Raw genomic sequence first — 25,269 nt, 5'->3', positions numbered from 1 at the left:
ACTTCTTAGTCATCATTTATATTTTTATATTCATGTTAGTTATGTAGTCAAGGCACGCTAGGGGCCTTATCCCGATAAACAGTTTAGCAGTCAGACTCATGTCAAAGGTTTCATAGACTAGTTAGTTTTGTCATGTCAGATGTTCAATTGAGTTAGCCTCGTTGGCTACATTATTATATTTCCGCATACATGATATATTAGTATTTTCAGACTTATGATTATTGAACTCCATGTTTTCACAAGTCATATATGTTTAACTTATATTCTGCATAAGTACATGTCCCATGTTGATTCAGCAAGCCATGTGGTTCGCTCGGTCACATGCAGCAAGGCACCAAGTGTCATGTTACGCCCAGGCCATGATTCGGGGCGAGGCAATGACCACACATCCATATGAGCATTCGCATCTCCGCTACCTTCACCTTCTGAACATGGACATTCTTGACTGACCAACATTCTGCCCCATACAACAATACTAGTCTAACCACCATTCTATAAAACTTACCTTTCAGTCTAGGCGACACCTTCTTGTGGCAAAGCACCTCGGAGGCGAGCCTCCATTTCATTCACCTTGCTCGAATATGATGTGCAACACCATCGTCAATCTCCCCTTCTATTATGGACCCAAGATACTCGAAACTTTCCTCTTTTGGATATAGCTTGTGCCTCGATTTTCACTTCCACATCCGTCTCTTGCATCACGTCACTGAACTTGCACTCTATATACTCCATCTTAGTCCCTTGTAACCCAAAACCTTTAGATTCTATTGTTCTTCTTCAAACTTCCAGCCTATCGTATTTAATTTTTCATTTTAACTCCTTCCATATTCAAATCAGAGAGGCATTTATTCAATTTATTAATGACTTTCTTCATTGATAATAGTACAAATTACGTTTCTACGTTACTCATTTGAAATCTAAAACAATCCCCAAATTGCTAACCGAAAACACTGAAATTGCATTTAATTTTCCACCTGTTTTGACTTCCAACCGACATCTTAGGACATGAACACTCTTCAGAACTTAAATAAAATAAAACCCCCACTCGCAATTGCCGCACGCGCCCGCGCTAGTAAATGTCAGTGCGGCTTCTAAACCCCCATTTTCTTCACTTCCGTAACTACTCTCTTCTTCGTTCATCAACAACATCAGCTCAAAGGAGTTACAGTTACTCTTTCTCAAACCGTTCCGCTATGTCTTATCGTCCCAATTACCGAGGCGGCGGTGGCCGACGTGGCGGCGGCGGAGGAGGACGTGGCGGTGGACGTGGAGGAGGACGTGGTGAACAGAGATGGTGGGACCCGGTATGGCGTGCCGAACGCCTTCGCCAACAGGCAGCTGAGGTACTTTAAAAATTGATGACTTTTTATATATATATATTCAACAATCACTGCTTTTTTAGTTCATTGTTTGTGCATTTGCTAGAAATGTGTAAATATTAGATGTATGGCTGCAGAAACCGAAAAAATCCTTTTTTGTTCTTGTGCAAAGGTCACACATGTACACCTTTTTTTTTGCTGGCTTCTTACATATGCATCACTGATTTTTGGTTCATTGATTGCGCATTTGCTAGAAATGTATATAATCAGATGGGCTTATTGACTTTTTTTCTATTTTGGCACCTCAACTAAGTGATTGTTCCTATTAAACCCCCTGAACTCGTTGTCAAGTGTGTCTATCAAACACAATCCAATTTACATAATATTTCATCTTCAATGTAGCAACATGCTAATATATATTCTAATTTAATTATGTCATCTTTTAGCTAAGATTAACAACAATTGAGAGGGAAAAAAAGAGTAGCTCTTAGGGTGTGTTCGGTATGGAGGAAAATGTTTTCCGAGAATTTTCCTGGAAAATGTTTCCCTAGAAAATAAGTGAATTTCTACTTATTTTCTCATGTTCGTTTGGGCAGTGGAAAATAAGTGAATTTCTTATTTATTTTCTCATGTTCGTTTGGTTGATAGAAAACGTTTTTCGGAAAATACTCATCCAAGCCTCACCAACTCCAATCCAACCCTACCCACACCCCACTCTCACCCACCCACCTACGCCCCCACCCCCCTCCCTCCAAAAAAAAATTTCTTTTTTTGTTTTTTTTGTTTTTTGCACCCCCACTTCAACCCTCACCAACTCCAACCCAACCCCATACCCCCCACCTCCACCCATACCACACTCCCACTCACCCACCCCTACGCCCCCACCCCCCTCCATTTTTTTTTTTAATTTTTTTGCACCCCCACCCCCAACCACTCCCGTAACCCATACACCACCCCCTCCCCCCGCACCCTACCCCCCACCCACTCACCCCCTCCCACAACATTGTTTTTTGCAGTTTTTAATTTTTTTCTAAATTTTCTACACGACCACATTCCCCATCACCCCCTCCCCCCTTGCGTGGAACCCATACCACACCAACACCCCCCTTCCCTAACCCCCACATTCTTTTTTTGAAGTTTTTTATTATCTTTTGCGGGTTTCTACACCCCCAGACACCCCCTACTCCAAAAAAAATCTTTTCACCACACACCTCCACGCCCCCCCCCCCCCCACCCAAATACCCCATCACCCCTTCCAAAATTTTTAATTTTTAACCACGCAAACATTCAATTTTTATAATTGTCAACTTTTTTTCAATTTTTTTTGGAGGGGGGGGGGGGGGGTGCAAAAATCAAAACAAATGTCAAAACTTTTTTTTCATTTTTTTTTTAGGGGGGTGGGGGGGTAGGGTGCAGGGTGGAGTTGGGGTTGCAAAAAACCCAAAAAAAGGTCAAAACTCTTTTTTCAAAAATATTATTTTTTTTTGTGCGGGAGGGGGGGGGGGGGGGTTGGGAAAAAAGTTTTTTTTTGCTGGGGGGGGGTGTTGTAGGGTGCGGGGTTTGGGTGGGGGGGGTGCAAAAAACCAAAAAAAAAGGTCAACTTTATTTTCAAAAATATTAATTTTTTTTGGGGGGGGGGGAGGGTGCGGGGTGGGGGTGAATTTTTTTTTTTAATCTGTGGGAGGGGGGTGTAGGGTTTGGGTTGGGGGGGGGGGTGCAAAACACCAAAAAAAAAAAAGGTCAAAACTTGTTTTTCAAAAATATTTTTCTTTTTTGCGGGGGGGAGGGGTAGGGTGCGGGGTTTGGGTGGGGTGGTGTAAAAAACTAAAAATAATGTCAATTTTTTTTCCAAAAAAAATTTATTTTTGGGTGGGCGTTGGGTGGGGTCGGTGGGGGGGGGGGGTTGGGAGTGGTTGGGGTTTGGTGGTTGGGATTGGGTTGGGTGGTGGTAGGGTGGTTGGTGGAATGAACTTGTGAACTTGTTTTCCCTACTTTTATTAGGGAAGTCATTTTTCTCAATTTTGAGGAAATTTTCCAAAATTTTTGATCAAACGAACATGAGAAAATTGGAAAATATTTTTTGGAAAATGTTTTCCTCCATACCGAACACACCCTTAATTAAGTTGGCAGTGGAAGAGCAGAAACCGATACATCCATGACCTAAAGAATAGCTTACCACATGTCTAAAATATTACTTCACCTTCATTTCCCTAATTTAATTTTTGCCTCTTAAAAAAATCAGATTTAGGGGGTTTGATAGACACACTTGAGGACGAGTTCAGGGGTTCAATGGGAACAACACTTAGTTGAGGTGCCCAAATGGAAAAAAGGGACAAGTTTAGGGGGCCGCATATGCATTAAGCCTATTAAATGTATGGCTGCAGAAACCGAAAAAATCCTTTTTAGTTTTTGTTTTTAGACATTACATTATTGTTTTCCTTGTTTTTTGTTTCTGTGCAAAGGTCGCACACATACACCTTTTCTTTTTTGCTAAATTGATGGCTTTTTATGTATTTGTCACTGCATTTTGGTTCATTGATTTCGAATTTGCTAAAAATGTGTAATTTATGCTTTTTGTGAATGCAATTCAAGTGATTAATGTCGTGTTTAAATTTAATACTGTGTTTTTTGGTTGCAGAAATGGAAGAAAGAATTTCTTTTTTTGTCACTCTGTCTGGATGGTTGATGCATATTGTTTCATAATGTATATCCTACAATGTGTCTTGTATCGTACTGTATTGTTTTGACAGAATACAATATTTGGATAAATTTATCATTTTCCATCGTCACATAATGTCATACATGAGCAATTTGAAGAATAAAATAGGATTATTAGATAAAAAGTAAAGATCAAATGAGAAAAAAAGTTAACGAATTGATTACACCAAACCAGTCGTTATACAACGCGAGACTTTTTGTCGTTACATAACGATGGATCGTATTATATTGTATTGTTTTGATGAATACAATATTTGGATAAATTATATCATTTCCTGTCGTTACATAATGTCATACATCATCAATTTGAAGTATAAGTCTGCAAGAAAAGTAGGGTATTGGGTAGAGCTACTATAAAAGATAGGATAAAGGATAAAATAATATTATTAGATAATAAGCAAAGACAAAATGAGAAAACAAAAAAGTAACAACATGATCACACCAAATCGGTCGTTGCATAAAATGGGACGTTGCGTAGTTACATAACAATAAAATTTAAGTAACAACCAAAAGAAACATTTTATTTCAACTAACAATCAATACTATACATTAGGTAACTGCGATCCAAACAAGCTGTTATTGTTTTCCTTGTTTATAAGTTCGTGATGTCTATGTTTATGCTTTTGTGAATGCAATTCAAGTGATTGGTGGTGTGTTAAAAGTTAACATTGTAATTTTTGGTTGTAGATGGAGGTGATGAATGAGAATGAGTGGTGGGGGAAGATGGAGCAGTTTAAGAGAGGAGGCGAGCAGGAAATGGTAATAAGGCGGAATTTTAGTAGGGATGACCAGCAGAAGTTGTCTGATATGGCGTATCAATTAGAACTTTACTTGTAAGTGGTTTGATCTCGAAGAAGAACTGTTGCTATCACTAATGGGAATTTGATTCGTTGTCCTTTGTTTTGTATTTAGCATGGGTTGTGCTCCCATTTCAATCATTATGAACTTAAATTTATAATTAGACATAGATTATGAAGGCAAAATGTACTTGAAATGTGAGTGATCTTCCTTCTGTAGTGCAAAAATGACAAAATTTACAAAAAGAAAAGAATTCTTCAAACATGCTTCTGCCATGTCAAAACAAATTTACTTTTCTCTCCATGCATGTCCTAAAGCTTTGCGAACTGAGAATCATGAACAAAGTATGTAATTGATACCCTTTTGTCTACCTTAAATTAATAGGATTTTCTTATAAGTAGCCGAAACTCAGAAGATGAAAAGCAGACATGTATCACACTTTTCAATGTATTGTAATTGTAATAACTTACATACATATGTGCTACATGATATTTCCATTTTTTCTGTGTTTAAAATGATGGAAGAAGAAACTAAACCTGGTAGATAAATCGGCTCCAGCCTTTCGTTTGAAAAATAAATTTGCTTTCCTTGTGGCTTTAAAAAGCACTATTTTATGGTGATCATAGTAAAGCAAAGTGTTTACCTAATTGTTCTATCCATGCCTTTTGTATTTGCTGGAAGAAAGCCATGCTTATAACAAGGGAAAGGCACTTGTTGCAAGCAAAGTCCCATTGCCAAGCTATCGTGCTGATCTTGACGAGCGTCATGGATCTACACAGAAAGAGGTATAGTACTGCCATCTTGCTATTAGCTGGTGAGGATGTTCTTTAACTTATCATTGCTGATGATTTGCTTGTGTTGCTGGTTTTAGTTAATGTATAACTTAACTGTAACCACACTAATAAAAAGAATAACAAAACTGTAACCATGTCGCAGATAAGGATGTCTACAGAGATTGAGGAAAGAGTCGGAAATCTATTGAGTAGTTCACAAGACACAGTATCTGCTGGGACATCCTCTTCAACATCTGGTAATTCTGCCAAATTATCATTCAAAGCTGTAGAAACAGCCAAACCTAAGTTGACTATAGAAGATGATACTGCCACCAAAACACTTAATATGGAACTTAAACAGAAGCAGGAAAAGACGAGGGTACACCCTTTTCTCTTGGTTTATCAGTCTTCGATCTTATTTTCTAGTTTCAGCAGTTGAACTGTTTCTAAATCATTCTGCTTGTAGGAAAGTGAAAAAGTCAAGGGAATGATCTCATTCAGAGAAAAACTTCCAGCATTTAAAGTAAAATCTGAATTTATGGAAGCTGTTGCAAGTACTCAGGTGCGCTATCTGTAATAATTACTTTTGCAACAAGAAAGCGTGATCAGTTAATTCTTTTTTCCAAATTTTCTAATATGCTGCTGATTGCACATACAACTTTACTAAACTCTAACTCTTGCAATATGTACTTAGAAACAAATATCATCTAAATGTAAAATGTTACGAAGAAAGTGTGGTGGATTGCCATGCCAACATGTAGTTGGTGGACCGTATGGAGGAAAGGAATGCTAGATGTTTTGAAGACAAAGCTAGTCCAATTCAGCAAATCAAGTTCAAGTGTATACTTTTGTTTTCTTGTTGGTGTAAGGAGGAACTTGTAAATGAAGTAGAATCGATACTTAGCATCTTAATCCGTAAAAGATTAGAATGAGATTTTCTTGCCTTTTGCTTTTTGTACATACTACAGCACTTTCTTTGTGCTTCCACTGTTATTAAACTTACCTCTTCTCAAAAAAGAAAAAAGGTAAGGAATAGTTACTTCTAGTAGCAGTTCTGTCAAGAATGCCTTTTCTGGCATTCTTTGTTTGTTTTCATCCTTTTTTCTCAGGAACACTGGGAAAGTAGTTTTACTGAAAAATTGTCCTATGATGGAAAAACATTCATTGGTAAATATCTCTGCTTGCATGTTTGCAATAACTTTCCGTTTGTTAGTCTAATTCAATTTTCCTGGTGGTTTTGAGGCGCTTCAATGCTTTTGAATTACATTATTAGCCAATTAGGGCTTTTCCAGGAAGAGTATACTCACTATATGGTCAATACAGGTATTGGTAGTTTCTGGAGAGACTGGTTGTGGAAAGACTACACAGCTCCCTCAATTCATTCTAGAAGAGGAGATATCATCCCTTCGCGGTGCTGGCTGTAACATTATATGTACTCAGCCTCGCCGTATATCAGCAATATCAGTTGCCGCTCGAATATGCTCTGAAAGAGGAGAGAATCTTGGTGATACTGTTGGATACCAGATCCGGCTGGAATCAAAGCGCTCTGCTCAAACACGGTTGCTATTTTGCACAACAGGAGTGTTACTGCGGCAACTGGTACTACTCTCTGGAACTCTTTTTTGCCAAAATTTGTGTAAATTCCTTGTTCGCTGTTTCATCTTTGAAATAGGATAGGGCAAATTGCTACTTGCAATGCTCGATATGCCTATTATCTTTTTGTTTCTCCACATCTTTGTCGCTAAGCTGCTGTGTATTTGGAGAGTCAAATTTTTACGGCTTCATGCGCACCGGGATATGCTCAAGAATGGAGGATGAAGGAAACTTAATATATTTTCTGCATAAGATGGGCTCATATATAATTATCTATGTAATTATTACCTTGGATTAATACTATGATTTAGAGGTTTTGTATCTATTTGAAGGAAAGATGATTTTCCCTCCCTTCCTTTTGAATATAGGTTCAGGACCCTGATTTGACTGGTGTTAGCCATCTGCTTGTTGATGAAATCCATGAAAGAGGCATGAATGAAGACTTTCTCTTGATAATTTTACGTGACCTCCTTCCTCGACGACCTGATTTGCGTCTCATTCTGATGAGTGCTACTATTAATGCTGAGTTGTTCTCTAAATACTTCAGAGATGCACCCACAATTCATATACCGGTATTGTGTTTTAATCTTTTGTATCTCAACATTTCAATACATGTCCAAACATAATGTTCTGCTTCTAATTTTCTTAGGCTTAATTTTCCAGGGTTTGACATATCCAGTGGCGGAGCTGTTCCTTGAAGACGTGTTGGAGAAGACTCGTTACCTTATAAAATCAGAAGCAGACAATTTCCAAGGAAACTCAAGGAGAAGGATGAGGCAACAAGATTCTAAAAGAGATCCTCTGACTGATCTTTTTGAGGCATGGTCTTTTCCCATATTGTTGATGAACTATAAGTAAAAAAATTTCGTTTCTCTTTAAAATGGACTTACTCGATGAATTAGACTTGGCTGCTGTCTCAAACCTACTATGAGGTTATTATTGTTACTGTGTTTCTTTACGTTTTTAGTTAAAGTTGACTTTGATATTTTCTAATTCTTGCGGTAATAGCTGATGCGATTTGAAACTTTCCCTTGCAGTTGCATAATAGTTGTAGACTGTAACATAAGAGCTTTTAGTATCTGAGGTTTATCTGCTTATCAAACCTTCATTGATCTAAACATGCTTTCTAGCCTTTGTCCTGCGGATGCCTTGAATGGCCTCATAACTTGAGTATGAAAATGCTGGTACCTCTTACTGGGAAGTTGCTTTCATGAACTTAAATTCAATGATGATTGCCCTCCCTAAAAGAAATTGATATCTGGGGGCTGTGAGGCTGTGAATTAGCATTATGCTTGATAAGGTATAAAAGGTTCAGTGAGGACATCTATTTAACTTGTACTGAATAGCCAATTCTAAAAACAGACTAATTAAGTTTGAATCATTCATTTGATTCTGTACTGTGAATATTGTGTTGTGTTTCAACTTGTATGGTCTTCATCCTTTAGTTATTTGCTCATTTCAAGGGAATGCATGACCAGTTAGTGAGTTTTTTCTTGTAACTACAATTTTAAAAATGGCAGTTACTCTTTTCAAATGCATATTTTAATTCTCTTACCAAGTAGGCTCTTATTGAAGATTTCTGTTTGTAGGATGTGGACATTGGTTCCCATTATAAAAGCTACAGCATGACTACAAGACAATCTCTGGAAGCATGGTCTGGTTCACAGCTTGATTTGGGTCTCGTACGTACTTTACCTTTTACCAACAAAAGGAGTTTTGTTAATGTCTACATTTCAATTTTTAGCTCCTTATTGAAAGAGGGGTTTGGCTGAAGGCATGTTTGTTGCATTGGTTGCACAGGTTCACTTGTTCTTAACTTTGAGATTTTTTTATTCCATTGCTTTGAGTAGGTGGAAGCAGCAATTGAATATATTTGTCGCCGTGAAGGTGAAGGTGCAATTCTTGTATTCTTAACTGGTTGGGATGACATTTCTAAGCTACTTGATAAAATTAAGGCTAACAACCTCCTTGGGGATACGAGGAAGTTTTTAATCCTCCCTCTTCACGGTTCAATGCCAACAATGAATCAACGAGAAATATTTGATCGCCCACCTGCTAACATGAGGTACGTTCTTTGTTTAGCATAAGCAGGTCTCCAAGAATATGTATAGAATATGTGTTTACTGCCCTTCATTAATATTACCATTGCTTAAACATTTATCTCTTCAGGTGGATCATTACTTTTTCTGTTATTTCTTGTTATCTTATGGTGGATTTTCATTGTCAATTGCTTAAACTAATATATCAGTACGATCCTTGCTTCATATTAATCAAAGCACTCATATTTCAGCTGTAGCTGAAGAGCTGCTAAGACTGATAGCTTAATCTAGCAGCTCATCAGTCATTTTATTTTTTTATAAAACTAAATATCTTTGATCTGATCATGCAGGAAAATTGTTCTTGCAACCAACATAGCTGAGAGCAGTATAACTATAGATGATGTCGTGTATGTCATAGACTGTGGAAAGGCGAAAGAGACTAGCTATGATGCACTTAACAAGCTTGCTTGTTTATTACCATCATGGATTTCAAAGGCCTCGGCACATCAGGTAATAAAATACAATATGTATTGTGGAAGATTGATATATTTGGAGTACATTGTCATCCAAATTCATTCAACTTCATTTGGCTTAGTATTTCTGGCTTATTGGACATTTTTTATTATCTGCAGAGACGTGGTCGTGCAGGCCGTGTACAACCTGGAGTTTGTTATAGGTTGTATCCGAAACTAATACATGATGCTATGCCACAATATCAACTACCTGAGATTCTTCGAACTCCATTACAAGAGCTTTGTCTCCATATTAAGAGCTTGCAGTTTGGCGCCATTGAATCCTTTTTGGCCAAGGCACTTCAACCTCCAGATGCTCTCTCTGTGCACAATGCCATTGAACTTCTGAAAACTATTGGAGCTCTGGATGATACAGAAGAACTTACTCCGCTTGGTTTGTATAGTGCATATGCTTTTCTCTATATATTTTCCGGATTGGAAGATTTACTCATAATGTTTCTTTACAGGCCGCCATCTTTGCACTCTACCACTGGATCCAAATATTGGAAAGATGCTTCTGATGGGGTCCATCTTCCAATGTCTAAACCCTGCACTGACTATTGCTGCTGCTCTGGCACACCGTGATCCATTTGTCCTTCCAATAAACAGGAAAGAGGAAGCAGATGCTGCTAAAAGATCCTTCGCTGGTGATTCTTGCAGGTTAAACCAAAAAAATTAATGGTTTATATGCTTCTTTCTCTGGCTTCCACCAGGGACATCACTTTGTGGAATAAAATATTTCCTTATTCATGTAAAAACAGTCTTCCCTTTGATGCAGTGATCATATTGCACTTCTTAAAGCATTTGAAGGATGGAAAGATGCTAAACGCTATGGAAGAGAACGAGCCTTCTGTTGGGAAAATTTCTTATCTCCTGTAACCTTGCAGATGATGGAAGACATGAGAAATCAGTTTGTTGACCTACTGTCAGATATTGGTTTTGTGGATAAATCACGAGGTGCCAAGGTAAATTCTCCAAATTTCCATTCCTTGAACAACTAATGCACATGTAACTCTCTCCACTCTAATGCTGTCTAAGTCTGTGTTGACCATGTCTTGTCGTAGATTTTTACTATTGGTGCAATATGTATATCATGGTCTAGAAGAAGCAAGCAGTAGTTAACACCCATCCATGATCAAGATTAAGAGAGTGATCTGTAATTGCAGGCATACAATGAATACAGCAATGATTTAGAGATGGTATGCGCCATCCTTTGTGCCGGCCTCTACCCAAATGTTGTGCAGTGTAAAAGAAGAGGAAAGCGTACAGCATTTTACACTAAGGAAGTTGGAAAAGTCGATATTCACCCAGCATCTGTTAATGCTGGTGTTCATCTTTTCCCTCTTCCCTACCTAGTTTACAGTGAGAAAGTCAAGACTACAAGCATTTTTATCAGAGATTCAACGAACATATCAGATTATTCTCTTCTTATGTTTGGGGGTAATCTAACTCCAAGCAAAAGTGGAGAGGGCATTGAAATGCTTGGAGGCTATCTCCACTTTTCTGCATCAAAAAGTGTGTTGGATTTAATAAAGGTTTGACATTCGATTTCTGCAACAATTTCATCTTTGTGGCGTACGTTTTTATCATTTCAAAAGTAAACTTATTTGTTCGTGTGCCCGAATTTTGCAGAAACTGCGAGGGGAACTGGATAAAATCTTAAAAAGGAAAATCGAAGAGCCCCACTTTGACGTCTCGGTCGAGGGAAAGGGTGTAGTTGCAGCTGTAGTTGAGTTACTTCATAGTCAAGACATACGATACTAAGATATAGGGGACATTTTCCGTTTATCTATAGCAACTACTAGTGACCAAACCATATATAGATGATTATGGCTTTGAGCGCGGAAACATATATTGACAACAGGTTTGAGGCCTCTTTGTTGTAGTATGTTAGCATAGAGAGGCAGGGGCAGATCTAGCAGTATAGTTGTGGGTTCATTTTAACCCCTAACTTTTAGTCTAGATCTTGACTTATCTTTGTAAAATGCACTGTAATTGCTGAAAATTGAACAATGAACCCACAACTCAAATAAAGTGATGGGTTCAGTGGTTGAAGCTCGAGACCTAAACCCTTAGAATTGAAATCCTAGATTCGCCTCTAAGAGGTAGATAATTTTGTAACTACTTCAATTCTTCAAGCTTCCTTCAATATACCATGGGTGGTGTTGTGCTGTGAAATATCACCCTTAGGGGTCATTTGGTACGAAGGATAAACATAAATAGTCCTGGGGATAAGAAATTAGCAAATTCTTATCCCTTGTTTGGTTAGTAATCATGGAATAAGTTATCCCAGGAGTAAAAATAGTGCTGGGATAACTTAGACCGGCCGTAGGGTGGAATAAGTTATCCCAGGATAAGTTATCCCAAGATAAGGAAGAAACCTCTTCTTTTTAGAAATTATTCAATGTATAATACTTTTAATCCAACATACTAAACAGTCAATAAAAAATAATTCCAGAATAATTAATTTCAACATAATTTATCCCAACGTAATTAATCCTAGCATAATTTATCCCAACATAATTTGTTATTGAACCAAACGACCCCTTAGCTCTCTAAGTAGCAAGAATGATGTAGCTTGCTACATTTGAGAAGCAAGAGGTGAATTGTGTATGTCTTCAGTAACTGTCTTGTAATAATGTCATAACAAATCCTCAGTGGTAATGTGTCAGACTTCAGCATATAATCTCTTGGTCGATGCATGTTAACAATATTCCAGACGTACATTTATGCTAACTTTTCTCCGATCTAATTATTTTATCGCTTAAATGCTTTCAGAATTTTGGTCTAGCGGTAAGAACACAACACGTGACGTGTGAGTTAGACGCACATTTCGCGTTCGCCCCGTTACATACAAAAGTATGTTATTTAACTGGATAAGGGCAAAGAGACGGGCCATTGTCAGAAAAAGAAAATCTAAAGACGGGCCTTTATCAGAAAAAAAGAAAATCTAAAGCCTGAGGTCAAAATTATATTTCTAGGATTACTGTAAATCGCGGACTCTTATAGTCTCCATTGCACTCATTTGCTCTACTTCCAACAAGTGGAATCTTTCAATGAATTCAGCAAGGTCGTTTGGTATTTTAGTTTGGAGGGTGAGTTGTACGGGTATTAAATTTGAGAATAGTAATATCATGTTTGGTAGCTGATTTGGAGGTGAATAATACATATATATTAAATTTTGCATTACTAATATCATGTTTGGAGGTGAGTTATCCATGTTTAAAATTAATATGGTGTTTGATTTATAATTCAGAAATTAGCATAACTAATATCTGTATAAGTTATGAGGGAATTGTGTATTAGTTAATGTAGGATAGAAGGTGGAATAAATGCATGAATAACTAATAACAACAACAACAACCCAGTGAAATCCCACAACGTGGGGTCTGGTGAGGGTAGAGTGTACGCAGACCTTATTCTTACCAGGGTAGAACAACTGTTTCCGAAAGACCCTCGGCTCAATAAAAAAAAGCATAAAAAGAGGCCAGACATAAAATAATACATCTAAAATTTCATTATATAAAAAATAAAATTTCATTGTATAAAAAGTGTAATTTAAAATGGTCGAAGTGATCTCCAATTTTGAATAGTTCAGGGTAAATGAGCAATTTTTCTTGTTTTGGAGCAACGCTAATAGAAATGATATTTTAAAGCTATTTGCGTAGTTGGAGTGTATTTTTGAGCAAAAAAAATGTAACGGGAAGAGTATTTTAAGACAAAAACGTAACGAATGACAAAATTGATCTATTTCGAATAGTTCAAGAGCATTTTGATCCTTTTCCCATAAAAAATTAAAATACTTCCTCTTACGTATCTTTTTTTTTTTTTCCGTCCCAAAAAGAGGCTTCTTTGTATATTTAGTAAGATACAATTCAAACATTCTACACGCCAAGTCTAAAACAACAAGATTCAAATGATATTTAGTATATATATACTCATCTTTAAGTTAGGACCACAAAATTCAATATTCTCATTTCTTAAACATTGTATGAGTCAAATTAAGACACTTAAATTGGGACGAAGAAACTTAAGTGAAATGAGTCTCTAAAATTATTTCTTATTACTCGCTTCATCCATTTTTACTTTATACATAAAAATAGTTGTCAATTTTTACTTGTCCAGTTTAAAAATTCAAGAGATAATTTATCATTTCATACCTATATTACCCTTATTATTTATTGAGTTGACAAGTTCAAGAAATTCTTAGTGACCGCATAACTTTTAAGATATGTTTTATTAATTTCAATCATTAGGTTACTTAGCAATAATTAAGGATAATTATATCGTAAAATTATCATTCTATTTTTGGCTCAGGAGTAACATAAATAAATTGTGGTATAAAACTTACTTACTCCATCCGTCCACTTTTACTTGTCACGTTTACCTTCTCGAGAGTCAAACTGCATAAACTTTGACCAATATTTTAAAATGTATTTTTGCATCATATTAATATGAGAAGAATTGCAACTTACACTATTTTTCATATAGTTTCCGAAACATCTAAATTGATTTAGCTCTTAAGATTAGTCAAGTTGAAGCGAAACGTGATAAATAAAAGTGGAGCCACGTGGGAGAGAGGGAGTATTTAATTCATGTTGGGTTGTATTTTGAGACCTCACTCAATTGGACACTCAAAACTTGGTTAGCTCCGCCATTCATCATCATCATTCACACTTTGGTTTGTTAACTCCGCCATTGCATTGCAGCACACTAACGTAGATTTGTTGTCAGTATAATATACGTAAATCTGTCTCCTCTATCAACTCAACAATGAGCTGCTCATCATCCTCTTTGATTCTTCCTTCCATTTCTTCTTCCAAGTGCTTGCTTTCCAAGAATGGGTTTTCAAGATTTACCCAAAATAACAATTTGGATAAGTCTAGGTTTTATATGAGTAGTATTTCTGTTGGATCTCGAGTTGCTGTAAATGATGCTCTGTTTGCTGATTATAAGCCTACCAATGCTTTTCTCTTCCCTGGACAGGTTGAATATTCTTTTTCTTCTTCATTTTCACATTTCCATTTTCAAGTTTGATTGAAAATTTGGTGATTTATGTTAATATCTGTAGTTCATTTGTCTAAATCATCTCATTGAGGGTAAAAATGGAAGTTTAAAGCTAAAATTGTTACTCCCTTTGTACATTATGTGATACAATTCGGATTCCGAGAGTCAAATAAGAAAATCTTTAACCGCGATTTATTCGTATTCCCTTTAAATATTTTAAATTGTCAATTATTGTGACTTATAATACTTTTTATTTAGTTTCTAAATATGCAATTTTTTTTTAAAGATTGTTTGTCCAAATTCACGGTCAAAATAAAGAACTTTGACTCTCGAAATCTGAACTGTATCACATAAATTGGGACAGAGGCAGTACTAAATATAGAGAGTTGTATTCTTTTTGGGACTGACTAAAAAGGAAAGAGTGTCGCATAAATTGGGACGGATGGAGTATTATTTGCTGCTGAATTGAAATTATGATAATTAATTGATAAGTGTTTCGGATCTTCTTCATCTTTCTCCTACTTGATTAGATTTTGAATGGGAAAAGAATCTATGTTGTATACTCCCTCGTCCCAATTTAAGTATGTTTGACTGGGCACAAGTTTAAGGAAAACAAAGAGACTTTTGAATCTTGTGGTCCTAAATAAAGATGTGTAATGTGTCCTTTGAATCTTGTGGTTTTAAACTATGTAGGATGTTTGAATTGTCAACTTACTAAATATAGAAAGAGAAACTCTTTTTTGGGACACATCAAAAGGGAAAGTAAGACACTTAAATTGGGACGGAGGACGTAACTGTTTTATTTCATCAACTGGTTCGAAGTTGGATGGAAAAGTTGCTAGCTTTGAGGCTTAAATTGGGACGGAGGACGTAACTGTTTTATTTGTTTCATCAACTGGTTCGAAGTTGGATGGAAAAGTTGCTAGCTTTGAGGTCATTTTGTGTAGGGGTGTTCATGGTCCGGTTTGACTCGGTTTTTGATTAAAACCAAACCATTAAGTCGGTTTTTTCTAATATTCAAACCAAACCAAACCATCATCAACAACAACAACAACATACCCAGTAAATTCCCACAATGTGGGGTCTGGGGAGGGTAGAGTGTACGCAGACCTTACCCTCACCTTTCAAGGTGAGAAGGCTGTTTCTGAAAGACCCTCGGCTCAAGAGAGAACAAAACCATCATAGTATAAATTCTATCGGTTTGGGGTTTGTCGGTTTTATCGGTTTGGTTCGGTTTTTGCGGTTTTTTTCGGATTTTAAGAATGTATTAATACAAAGAACCTTTGAATCAAATGGTAACTAAATACGGCTTTGACTGTGATCCGTTCAAATCTAAGAATCTTCTTAATTAATTCATTAACTTTATTTAGGTATAGGCCTATGGCTTGGGTATAGGAATTACAGAAACATATCATCTACGTTTCATGATTCTAGTTACCTCCCTACATATAGCCTTTTGATATTATGCAACCCCTCAGGAATTTTTGTTATTTAGACTCATCGTGTTTATGAAGCATTGAGAAGAAAGAACAGAAATTAAAACGGAAAATGATAAACAGAAAGACAAAGTCATCTACCAAATCTTTTTAAATTCCAATTGCCATTTTCTTCCCCTTAATTTGTTACGGATAAAATGCTAGCTTATCAGTAGTAATTCAGATGCCATGTAAATGAAGGAACCGTAAAACTGAATAAGGCGAAAATTCTATTTTACCTTTAGCAAATTTCTTTTTATTTCACCTTAAACTTAAATGGGCTACACTTTTCTTTCTAATTATTTGAATTCGTATGGACTTGGAATGAGCCCAATTATATATATATCTATCGGTTTGGTTCGGTTTTGATTCGGATTTTTTTGGTTTAACACCAAACCAAACCAAATGTTATCGGTTTTTTAAAATTTAAAACCAAATCAAGTCAAACCAAGTTGGTTTTCGGTTTATTAAGTCGGTTTGACTCGGTTTACTAGTTCGGATCGGTTTTTCGGTCTCATTTGAATACCCCTAATTTTGTGTATTTATGTTGATTCTATATTCAGTTGTCTAATAACTTGGTTAGTACTTCTTGCTGAATAGAATGATGATAATTACTCCCTCCGTTCACTTTTACTTGTCCAGTATTCTAAAGATAGATTTTCATTTTTACTTGCCACTTTTAGCATATCAAGAGAAGACAATTTCTTTTTTCCTGTTTTACCCATAGTATTAAATACTCAGTTCAATCATCTTTCAAATCCAATGAAAATATGCACCAATTAATATGGGTACATTGGTAAATTACAGACTTCATTTATTATTTCTTAAGGGGTATGCAAAGTCAAAAGTAGACCAGTAAAAGTGAATGGAGGGAGTATTTGATAATTTTTTCATGTCTTCTTGGATTAGATTTTGAAAAATTAATATGCTGTACAATTTCTTTATTTCATCAACTGAACACAAAAGTGCTTTGGAAAATTTGCTAACTTTTTATTCATTTTATGTACAATTTCTGCTAATTCCGTTGTTATTTTGCCTAATTACTTGATTTCTGCTAATTCAGTTGTTATTTTGTCTAATTGGTGATCAGTATTCTTGCTGAATCAAAAATGATCATAACTACTTGATAAGTAAGAAAGCTTGAATGATGTTTTCTTCAACATGGTGTAACCTAACCAGAGAAAAGGTAGAAATCGTCTGAAGCTTGAGAGTAGGAATATTATCATGTTAGTATCTCCAGCTTTGTATTACCGCCATATTGCTTCAACTTCTCTGACTACCTTTAAGCAGCTATAGTTCAAACCTATCTGTCCACTGTTAATTTAGTGAACATCTGGTCTTTTGGTCATCATGGTAGATGGCTAGTTTCTAGAATGGTCATGTCACTGCGATCACAAGATATCCAATTTCATGCCAAACTATTTTATCAGCACCATACCTCTGCAGGGGGCACAAGCTGTTGGAATGGGCACAGAGGCTCAGAAGGTGCCTGCTGCAGCTGAATTATACAAGAGAGCAAATGAAATCATGGGGTAAATATGATGGATCAAGTCTCATAAATGCTTTGATCAACATTCTCAGAAATATTGCTTTTTCTGCATAAACGTATCTGCACTTTCTCTTTAAAAAAAAAATGTTTCCACATAATTTGTTTTTCTAATTTTTTGGATTGAGTCGAAACTGATAGATAGATATGTTGATTGATAATTAAGATTTTATGTTCATATTCTTCATTCTTGCTTACAGGTTTGACCTTTTGGATATATGTATTAATGGTCCAAAAGAGAAGTTAGACTCCACTGTTCTAAGTCAGGTATTCGTTTCATCATATTTTTCTTGTTTTTCAATCACATCTCTTATTTGGTATTAAGGTTATGTAAAATGACTTGTTAATAACTAACGCATTGATCCCATTAAACCACAAAGACAAAAGGAACAGCAGAAGGTTCTGCAATGCATACACATTTTGCTTTCAGTTAACAGAGAGTTTTATAGATGATGTTTGTGATGACAATAGGATAAACTTATACTATCATTTTTGACTGGCTCATAATTTACTTGTTCCCAGCCAGCTATCTATGTCACTAGCTTAGCTGCGGTAGAGATACTCCGTGCTCGTGAGGGGGGTCAGGGAATAATTGATTCTGTTGACGTCACATGTGGTCTGAGCTTGGGCGAATACACTGCTCTGGCATTTGCAGGAGCTTTCAGGTTGCTACCCTACATAACATTATGCTTTGGGAGTAGCTTATGTCTAGATGTACTTTTTATCCTTCCCACCCTTTAAGATGCAAGTACTATTTCCACTAATCTGATTGCCTTTGCCAGTTTTGAGGATGGGCTTAAGCTGGTTAAGCTCAGAGGAGAAGCTATGCAGGTAATGTTAATGATCATAAATATGTGTCATGCATGGAGCGCTGACAATATCTATTCTATCCAGGACGCTGCTGATGCTGCAAAAAGTGCAATGGTTAGTATAATTGGACTGGATTCTGACAAGGTTCAGAAACTGTGTGATGCAGCTAATGAGGAAGTTGATGAAGCCAACAAAGTTCAGATTGCAAATTTCTTATGCCCTGTAAGTTTCTCCAAAAGCTTGGTAGCCAGAATAAATTCCATATTTACTCTACATTTTGGAATATTGCACCTGGCTAAGCATTTTCCAGTTTTGTTGTTGCACTATCTTTTTTATAGGGAAATTATGCAGTCTCTGGAGGCGTTAAAGGAATTGAAGCTGTAGAAGCCAAAGCAAAATCGTTCAAAGCACGAATGACGGTATTTCCCTTTTCTCTCAAAATGCTAATATAGGTCTTGCCGCCAACTGCTAATGGTGTTTGCATCTTAACATTGGATTTAATTGTTCCAGGTACGTCTAGCTGTTGCTGGAGCTTTCCACACAAGTTTTATGAATCCTGCTGTCTCAAGATTAGAAGCTGCTTTGGGTGCAACAGAGATCAGAACTCCCAGAATACCAGTAATATCAAACGTTGATGCGCAACCACATGCAGATCCAGACACAATTAAGAAAATATTAGCTAGCCAAGTAAGAAACAGACAGTACACAGGATTTTTTTTGATGAAGTAAAGAATAATATTAACAGAAGGGCATTAACTAATCTTCTAGGAACTGTTGATTTGTCATGTTTGACTTATGCAGGTGACTTCACCAGTTCAATGGGAGACCACAATGAAAACTCTCCTAACAAAAGGGCTAAAGAAGAGCTTTGAATTAGGACCTGGAAAGGTGAAATTCATAGACACTCCAGAAATCTTTTAGCTAACTTCTATACCCTGATTAGACGAGTTTGATTTAGAATCAGTATGGACAGAGAGGCAGTGTATCACTTTATGACTAAAATTATCTTACCACTTCAGCAAGTGATTGATTTGGACTCCAATGTTTCAGGTTATTGCCGGTATTGTCAAGAGGATGGACAGAGGTGCTGAAATTGAGAACATTGTTGCCTGAGCTTTGCATTGAGGACATCATAGGTGGTTATTCTTTGAGGGACTTCGAGCTTAAGTTTTTATAATGTTAACGTCATTATGGTCTTTGTTTAAGTAGCTAATGAACTCGGATTAAAATATAACTTTCTGAACCTCGGTAGATATCAATGTGATGAAACCATACATACTCTACGCGAGTGTTATTGTCAAATCAGTATTTATGTGGATCTTGATAATTTCACTTTTCTTTCACTTAATGTGAAGCTGGCAGAGAAATAAGCTCAGCAGACCATGACATAGTGTTGCTTTTCCAGTAGAGAATAGAATAACAATGTTCCATTGTGCTGATGTTTAGTCGTTTACAAGCAACATAAAGTAATTGTGCTAGCTCGACAATGAGGAATCACGAATCAAGTCAAGAAAGAGACCAAAATGGTCAAGTGGGTTGCAGATTCATGGGCATCCTCTCCTTATTAAACCAAAAAAAAAAAAGATTCACGGGCATCCTCTCATTTGTGACCACGATCCTCAACCGTGGGCATGCCATCAAAGCAGGAGGCATCCCATCCTCAACTATTTGGAACCCTCCCGATGAGTACTCCCCTCGCCAATAGGCCGCCAACGTGATATGGTCTATGTAAGCTGCCGGGTGGATGAGAATGGTAGAGTTCTGAATTTGACATAGCCAAACCTGTCGGCCATTGATCCTCACTTTGATGCTTCGGTTGAGGGAAAGGGTGTAGTTTCTGTTGTGGTTGAGTTACTTGATAGTCAAGACATACGGTGCTAACTTATAGGGGGCTTTTGTCCGTTTATTTATAGTAGTAACTAGTAGTGACCAAACCACATATGGATGATTATGGTCTTTGAGTGATGAAACATATATTGATAACAGAAGGTTTGAGGCCCCTTTGTTGTGATAGTGTTAGCATAGAGAGGTAGGGGCAGATCTAGTGGTATAGTTGTAGGTTCACTTCAACCATAGCTCTTAGTCTAGACATATGCACTGAAATTTCTGAAAATGTTGAATTATGAACCCATAACTCAAATAATTTAGTGGTTGAAACCCAAGTCCTGAACCTGTGAATTAAAATCCCGAATCCGCCACTGAAGAGAGGTAAATAATTTTACAATGACTTAATTCTTCCAACTTCCTTTTAATTCACCTTGAATTGAGGATTCTGGCTATGAAATATCACTCTTAGCTCTCTACGTAACAAGAATGGTATAGCTGTCACATTCCAAAGGTGAATTGTTCATTTCTTCTGAACTGTTCTACTGTTCCGTAATAATGTCATAACAAATCTAGTGGTAATACGTTGGACTTCAGCTTATAATCTCTTGGGTAGATGCATGGAAACAATGTTCCAGATGACTTAGCTTACACGCATTTATACTTTCACATTTCCTCAACTTGGTTGTTTTATCACTTCAATGATACCAGAGCTTTGGTCTAGTCGAAGAGCACAAACATGGTGCTTGCGTTAAGTGCACATCATAGAAACCTCGCCACATGCAAAAGCCTGGTATCTAAGTGGAGAAAGATAAAGAGATGGATGCATTACCCATCGACTTTCGAACCCTATGTCACTGGTCGGGATATCTTGAATATTAAAAAAAAAAAAAAAATGGAGCCTAAGGCTAAGATTCCACTGCCAGGTTTACTGTAAATCGTGGACTCATAGTTGCCATTTTGCTCTACTTCCTAAACTGTCGAGTCTTCCAACAAATATAGAAACTTCTCAAAATATTTTCAAATGTGACATTGCTTCTGTCTTTGCTTTTATTTGCATTTTTAAATCTCCATTCTAGTGTATCAGGAGTGTTTTCTAATTTCTACTCATAATAATGAGTCAGATGCTTTGCAAATCAAAAGATACCACTTCCACCATGCTTCGGCTTTGGTCCATTTTGGACAGTGGTCAGAGACGGAGCTAGGATTTTGAGTTATGGATTTTAGATTCTTAAAAAAGAAAGTTACTGAGAAAGGTACCGGATTCTACTGAATCCATAATCGGAATGCTAGCTCCACCATGATGGTGGTGCGTTTCGATGAAAAATTCACTAGATGTTCGGTACTCGTGTTGGGTACTGGAGTATGCCCGATGAGAACTGCTATTATCTAATATATAAACAATACAGGGCTGAAGACTCCAAATGATACTAACCATAATCAAGACTCCCCAAGAGACCAATGTCGGGCAGATCCAGGCATTTTCTATCTAGCTTTAACTATATCAGTAATTATGCGATACCAATATCTCTTATGCAACTGTTAGGCAGCAAGGAGCTTGCAAGCAAATTGAAAGGCCAAAGCACAAACCAAAAAGACAAGGACAGCAACATTACCCGACTCACTACACCAGAACTATCATGTAACACATGAGCTAGCAGATCCGTTTTAACACGTTCCACACAACAAAAACAGGGCATAGAATGAATATACCTGCCAAACATAGTCGTCCAACTACCAAGAAACTATGTTGCTCGGACTTTTAAAAAATGTTTTGAGGTGCGTCTTGGATCCTCAAAATGTAGTGCATGTTTGGAGGATCTGACACGGGTGCGACAACTATTTTGGGGAGTCTGAGCAACATAACCAAGAAGGGACTATTTCAAAAAGAAACTTGAATTGAATGCTTCCAGTAGTACCAGCTTGATAATAAACTTGCGACTAAAAACTTTTGGACAACTTGTTACATGCATAAACTATACAGGTAATAGCTTATTTGAGCAAAGCACAAAAATGCTTAAGCCAAAGACTCAACAGAAATATTCCCGGTTGGAACATGGCTCAAGATCGAAACACCCCTCTTTTCTTAGCTAGAACAACCTAAGTAACTATCGTTACAAGTATTGTCCACAACTATTAGCCAGCAGTAGGTGCATGGAGCCACCTTCAAAGGCCAAAACACAAAACCAAAAATCAAAGGACAGCAAATTTTGCTCGATTCATTGCAATGAAAATGGATTTTAATACATAAGCCAGCCACCAGATTACATTCTCTGTTTTAGCACAAACAGAAAAAAAGGAAATAGAACTAACATAACTGCTTAAAAGTCATTCAAACTCCAAACGAGAAAAGTTCCAAAAGAAACATAAAAAGATTCACAGAAACTAGCAACTGAAACGTATTGCACTACTTATTGCAGACATAAACTATACCATTTACTGCCATAGACTCCAGATTATATAGGCCATAATCAAGTGAAGTTGCTCCTATGTACTCCGAGATTACAACGAGGTACATGGTTTGACAATGGATGGAGCAGTCGAGAAGGTGGAGCCCGCCCAAATGGATTTCCGGTATTATCAAATTGTGGAGCGAAAAGATCATAATCTCCACCAATTATATGTGGCCTCCAAGGTCCTGGAAATCGATGAGGACCCCCTAAGAAACTCAGGGGATCAACAAATCTTCTTCTACAACTCACCTTCCTTCTCTTCCTACTCTCCCAAGACTTGACAAACTTCTCTTTCCAATGTCCCCCTTCTCCCGATATCTCACCATCACCAAAATGCTCCGCATATTTCTTCTTCCATAAATCATCGCTCGAACCCAAATATCGCAATTCGGAGCTCAAACAACTCACTTTCGCTATCTCAACACCAGGAAGGGATTCCAAAATCTTCAACTTTAGATCAGTCGGGAGTCGCGTAAAGCACGGTGGAAGCGCCAAACCGGACTTTTCGCACAAATCAATTAGCAATGGCAATACAAGCCCGTCCTTCACGTTCCTCCAAAACATAAACACTTCCTTCTCTGGAGAGGTTATGGAAACCCCATTTACCTCCTCATTTAATCCACAATTAGCCCACACGACGTTCAAAAAGGGAACTAATTGGTCTTCGTTTAACGTCACTCTACGCGCAAAAACCCCACCGGACAATGACCCATGAGCAATAAAGAACATCCCTAAAGATTGAAACTTTAACTCAATAGTGTGAATCACATCCAAATTACCCCGTTTTACATGATCAATAACCTCAGGCAAAGTGTAAAACAGTCTCATTCGTGAAGCACCCGAAGGCCAATTTTTCAAAAATTGAGTCCCACTAAGCTCAGTAAACGAAACAGGGTCAAGAAGAACAAACCCGGATTCAACAAAAACAGCGTGAAGTGCAACCACCAACAGCTTATGATCACGGCCACCGTCATCACTTAGCTCCTCCGTGAACACTTTCCTTAAAAACCCAGGTACACTAAACGATTTCGTCAAATTCACACCACTGTAATCTCCATCTACCTCCATAAAATCATCTGGTTCGTCTCCCTGATGTATCGAATTTAGGGTTTTCGCCTCGTGGGTGTCCATATTTCTCACTTTTTCAGGTTCTTGGACCATTTGGGTGTCCAAATTTTTCACCTTTTCAGGTAAATTTTTCACCTTTTCAGGTTCTTGGACAACGTGGCTGTCCAAATTTTTCACCTTTTCAGGTTCTTGGACAACTTGGGTGTCCAAATTTTTCACCTTTTCAGGTTCTTGGACAGCTTGGGTGTCCAAATTTTTCACCTTTTCAGGTTCTTGGACAACTTGGGTGTCCAAAATTTTCACCTTTTCAGGTTCTTGGACAATTTGGGTGTCCATATTTTTCACTTCTTCACATTCTTGGACAACTTGGGTGTCCATATTTTTCAATTGGGTGTCCATTTTTTTCATTGTTTCAGATTCTTGGACAATTTGGGTGTCCATATTTTCCACTGTTTTACATTCTTGAACAATTTGGGTGTCCAATTTGTTCAACAAGTTGGAATCTTGATTAGGGTTAGATTTGGGGATATGGGTTTGAGTTGAAATTGAAAACACATTTGGATTGTAAGTAAAAAAGATAAGATCACCTGATGTAATACCAATTGATTGAAGTGTTTCTTCAGAGTTTTGAAGCTCTTCCTTTCTATTTAAGGAAAGATGAATGGAATTTGATGATGATGATGATGGAAATGCTTGAGAGATGATATGTTTGAGTTCTTGAAGAGTGCATGAAGATGATGGTATGTTGATTTTAAGGGTTTGTTTGGTTTCGATGCATCGAATTCTGAGTTTCATGGTGGATTTTTAGACCTTTTTTTCTTATGCGAAGGTTCTGGTGAAGGTGGATCGTTGAGGACTCTTAAGTGTAATGAACAAGATAAAATTGAGAAAATGACAAAAATGATGTCTTATGTCTGAGGGTAAGTTCAATATAGTCCCTTAAAGCATGCACTTAATAGTTTTGGTCCTTTAATTTGTCAAGAACTAACACTTTTAGTCTCTGTATATTTACTGTACTTTGTCGGTTAGATATAACGAGAACTGTGAGAACTTACACTTATGTAACTTATTAAGGTGTAATATCTGTTATTGTTTATACGTTCTTAGTTTCTAGTGCATTTTTTTTTGTGTTGCATACTTAGGATTTGATTGGACTTCCTTGGGTGTTTGTGGTTAAATTATTTTTCCATTGTTTTCATCAAATGTAACGAGCATAAATTGTTAAATATTTGACGGAGGCTAAAAGTGTCAACTTTTGACGAATTTAAAGGAACAAAACTTGTGAGACTATATTGGTTATGACGTTGGTGTTATTGTTAAATGATCATAACTAT

At 37.0% G+C, this 25,269-nt stretch overlaps 3 protein-coding genes across 5 annotated transcripts; 2 read left to right on the top strand and 1 right to left on the bottom strand.

The window, feature by feature from the left end:
- Positions 1-875: 875 nt before the first annotated feature.
- On the top strand, positions 876-11,906 carry LOC132625933 (DExH-box ATP-dependent RNA helicase DExH1). Of its 3 annotated transcripts, XM_060340585.1 has the most exons (16): positions 886-1,343; positions 4,725-4,870; positions 5,521-5,620; positions 5,772-5,987; positions 6,075-6,170; positions 6,932-7,207; positions 7,570-7,773; positions 7,865-8,020; positions 8,791-8,883; positions 9,052-9,266; positions 9,591-9,750; positions 9,873-10,146; positions 10,220-10,412; positions 10,531-10,717; positions 10,919-11,287; positions 11,385-11,906. In XM_060340585.1, the coding sequence occupies exons 1-16, from the start codon at positions 1,077-1,079 to the stop codon at positions 11,514-11,516; spliced, it is 3,084 nt and encodes a 1,027-aa protein (XP_060196568.1). In that variant the 5' UTR covers positions 886-1,076; the 3' UTR covers positions 11,517-11,906. The 3 variants fall into 3 exon arrangements, with proteins under 3 accessions (XP_060196569.1, XP_060196568.1, XP_060196570.1); XM_060340586.1 differs by lacking the exon at positions 11,385-11,906 and having other exon boundaries at positions 876-1,343; positions 10,817-10,955; XM_060340587.1 differs by lacking the exon at positions 886-1,343 and having other exon boundaries at positions 4,732-4,870; positions 5,517-5,620.
- A 2,462-nt stretch (positions 11,907-14,368) lies between these two features.
- LOC132625931 (uncharacterized) lies at positions 14,369-19,938 on the top strand. The gene is made up of 10 exons (XM_060340584.1): positions 14,369-14,738; positions 17,681-17,766; positions 17,981-18,047; positions 18,303-18,445; positions 18,563-18,611; positions 18,675-18,812; positions 18,929-19,009; positions 19,101-19,277; positions 19,392-19,478; positions 19,641-19,938. Exons 1-10 carry the CDS (start codon positions 14,526-14,528, stop codon positions 19,701-19,703), a joined length of 1,104 nt encoding a protein of 367 aa, XP_060196567.1. The 5' UTR covers positions 14,369-14,525; the 3' UTR covers positions 19,704-19,938.
- Positions 19,939-22,613: 2,675 nt separating this feature from the next.
- On the bottom strand, positions 22,614-24,812 carry LOC132625930 (F-box protein SKIP22-like). Its single transcript, XM_060340583.1, has one exon. The coding sequence runs from the start codon at positions 24,728-24,730 to the stop codon at positions 22,886-22,888; it is 1,845 nt and encodes a 614-aa protein (XP_060196566.1). The 5' UTR covers positions 24,731-24,812; the 3' UTR covers positions 22,614-22,885.
- Between the last annotated feature and the right edge of the window lie 457 nt (positions 24,813-25,269).

This window comes from Lycium barbarum, chromosome 2 (assembly GCF_019175385.1).
Source record: "Lycium barbarum isolate Lr01 chromosome 2, ASM1917538v2, whole genome shotgun sequence".
NCBI classification, from domain to species: Eukaryota; Viridiplantae; Streptophyta; class Magnoliopsida; order Solanales; family Solanaceae; genus Lycium; species Lycium barbarum.
This window is presented reverse-complemented; position numbering and strand designations above follow the sequence as displayed.

What these genes read in the sequence shown, in the direction of transcription:
- LOC132625933 (XM_060340585.1), top strand. Translation starts at nt 1,077, where the DNA reads ATGTCAGTGCGGCTTCTAAACCCCCATTTTCTTCACTTCCGTAACTAC. An exon ending in AAGCTGTTGCAAGTACTCAG is followed by an intron (nt 6,171 to 6,931) that starts GTGCGCTATCTG and finishes TGGTCAATACAG; the next exon opens with GTATTGGTAGTTTCTGGAGA. An exon ending in CACCCACAATTCATATACCG is followed by an intron (nt 7,774 to 7,864) that starts GTATTGTGTTTT and finishes TTAATTTTCCAG; the next exon opens with GGTTTGACATATCCAGTGGC.
- LOC132625931 (XM_060340584.1), top strand. Translation starts at nt 14,526, where the DNA reads ATGAGCTGCTCATCATCCTCTTTGATTCTTCCTTCCATTTCTTCTTCC. An exon ending in GCATTTGCAGGAGCTTTCAG is followed by an intron (nt 18,446 to 18,562) that starts GTTGCTACCCTA and finishes TGCCTTTGCCAG; the next exon opens with TTTTGAGGATGGGCTTAAGC. An exon ending in TTGAATTAGGACCTGGAAAG is followed by an intron (nt 19,479 to 19,640) that starts GTGAAATTCATA and finishes CCAATGTTTCAG; the next exon opens with GTTATTGCCGGTATTGTCAA.
- LOC132625930 (XM_060340583.1), bottom strand. Translation starts at nt 24,730, where the DNA reads ATGAAACTCAGAATTCGATGCATCGAAACCAAACAAACCCTTAAAATC.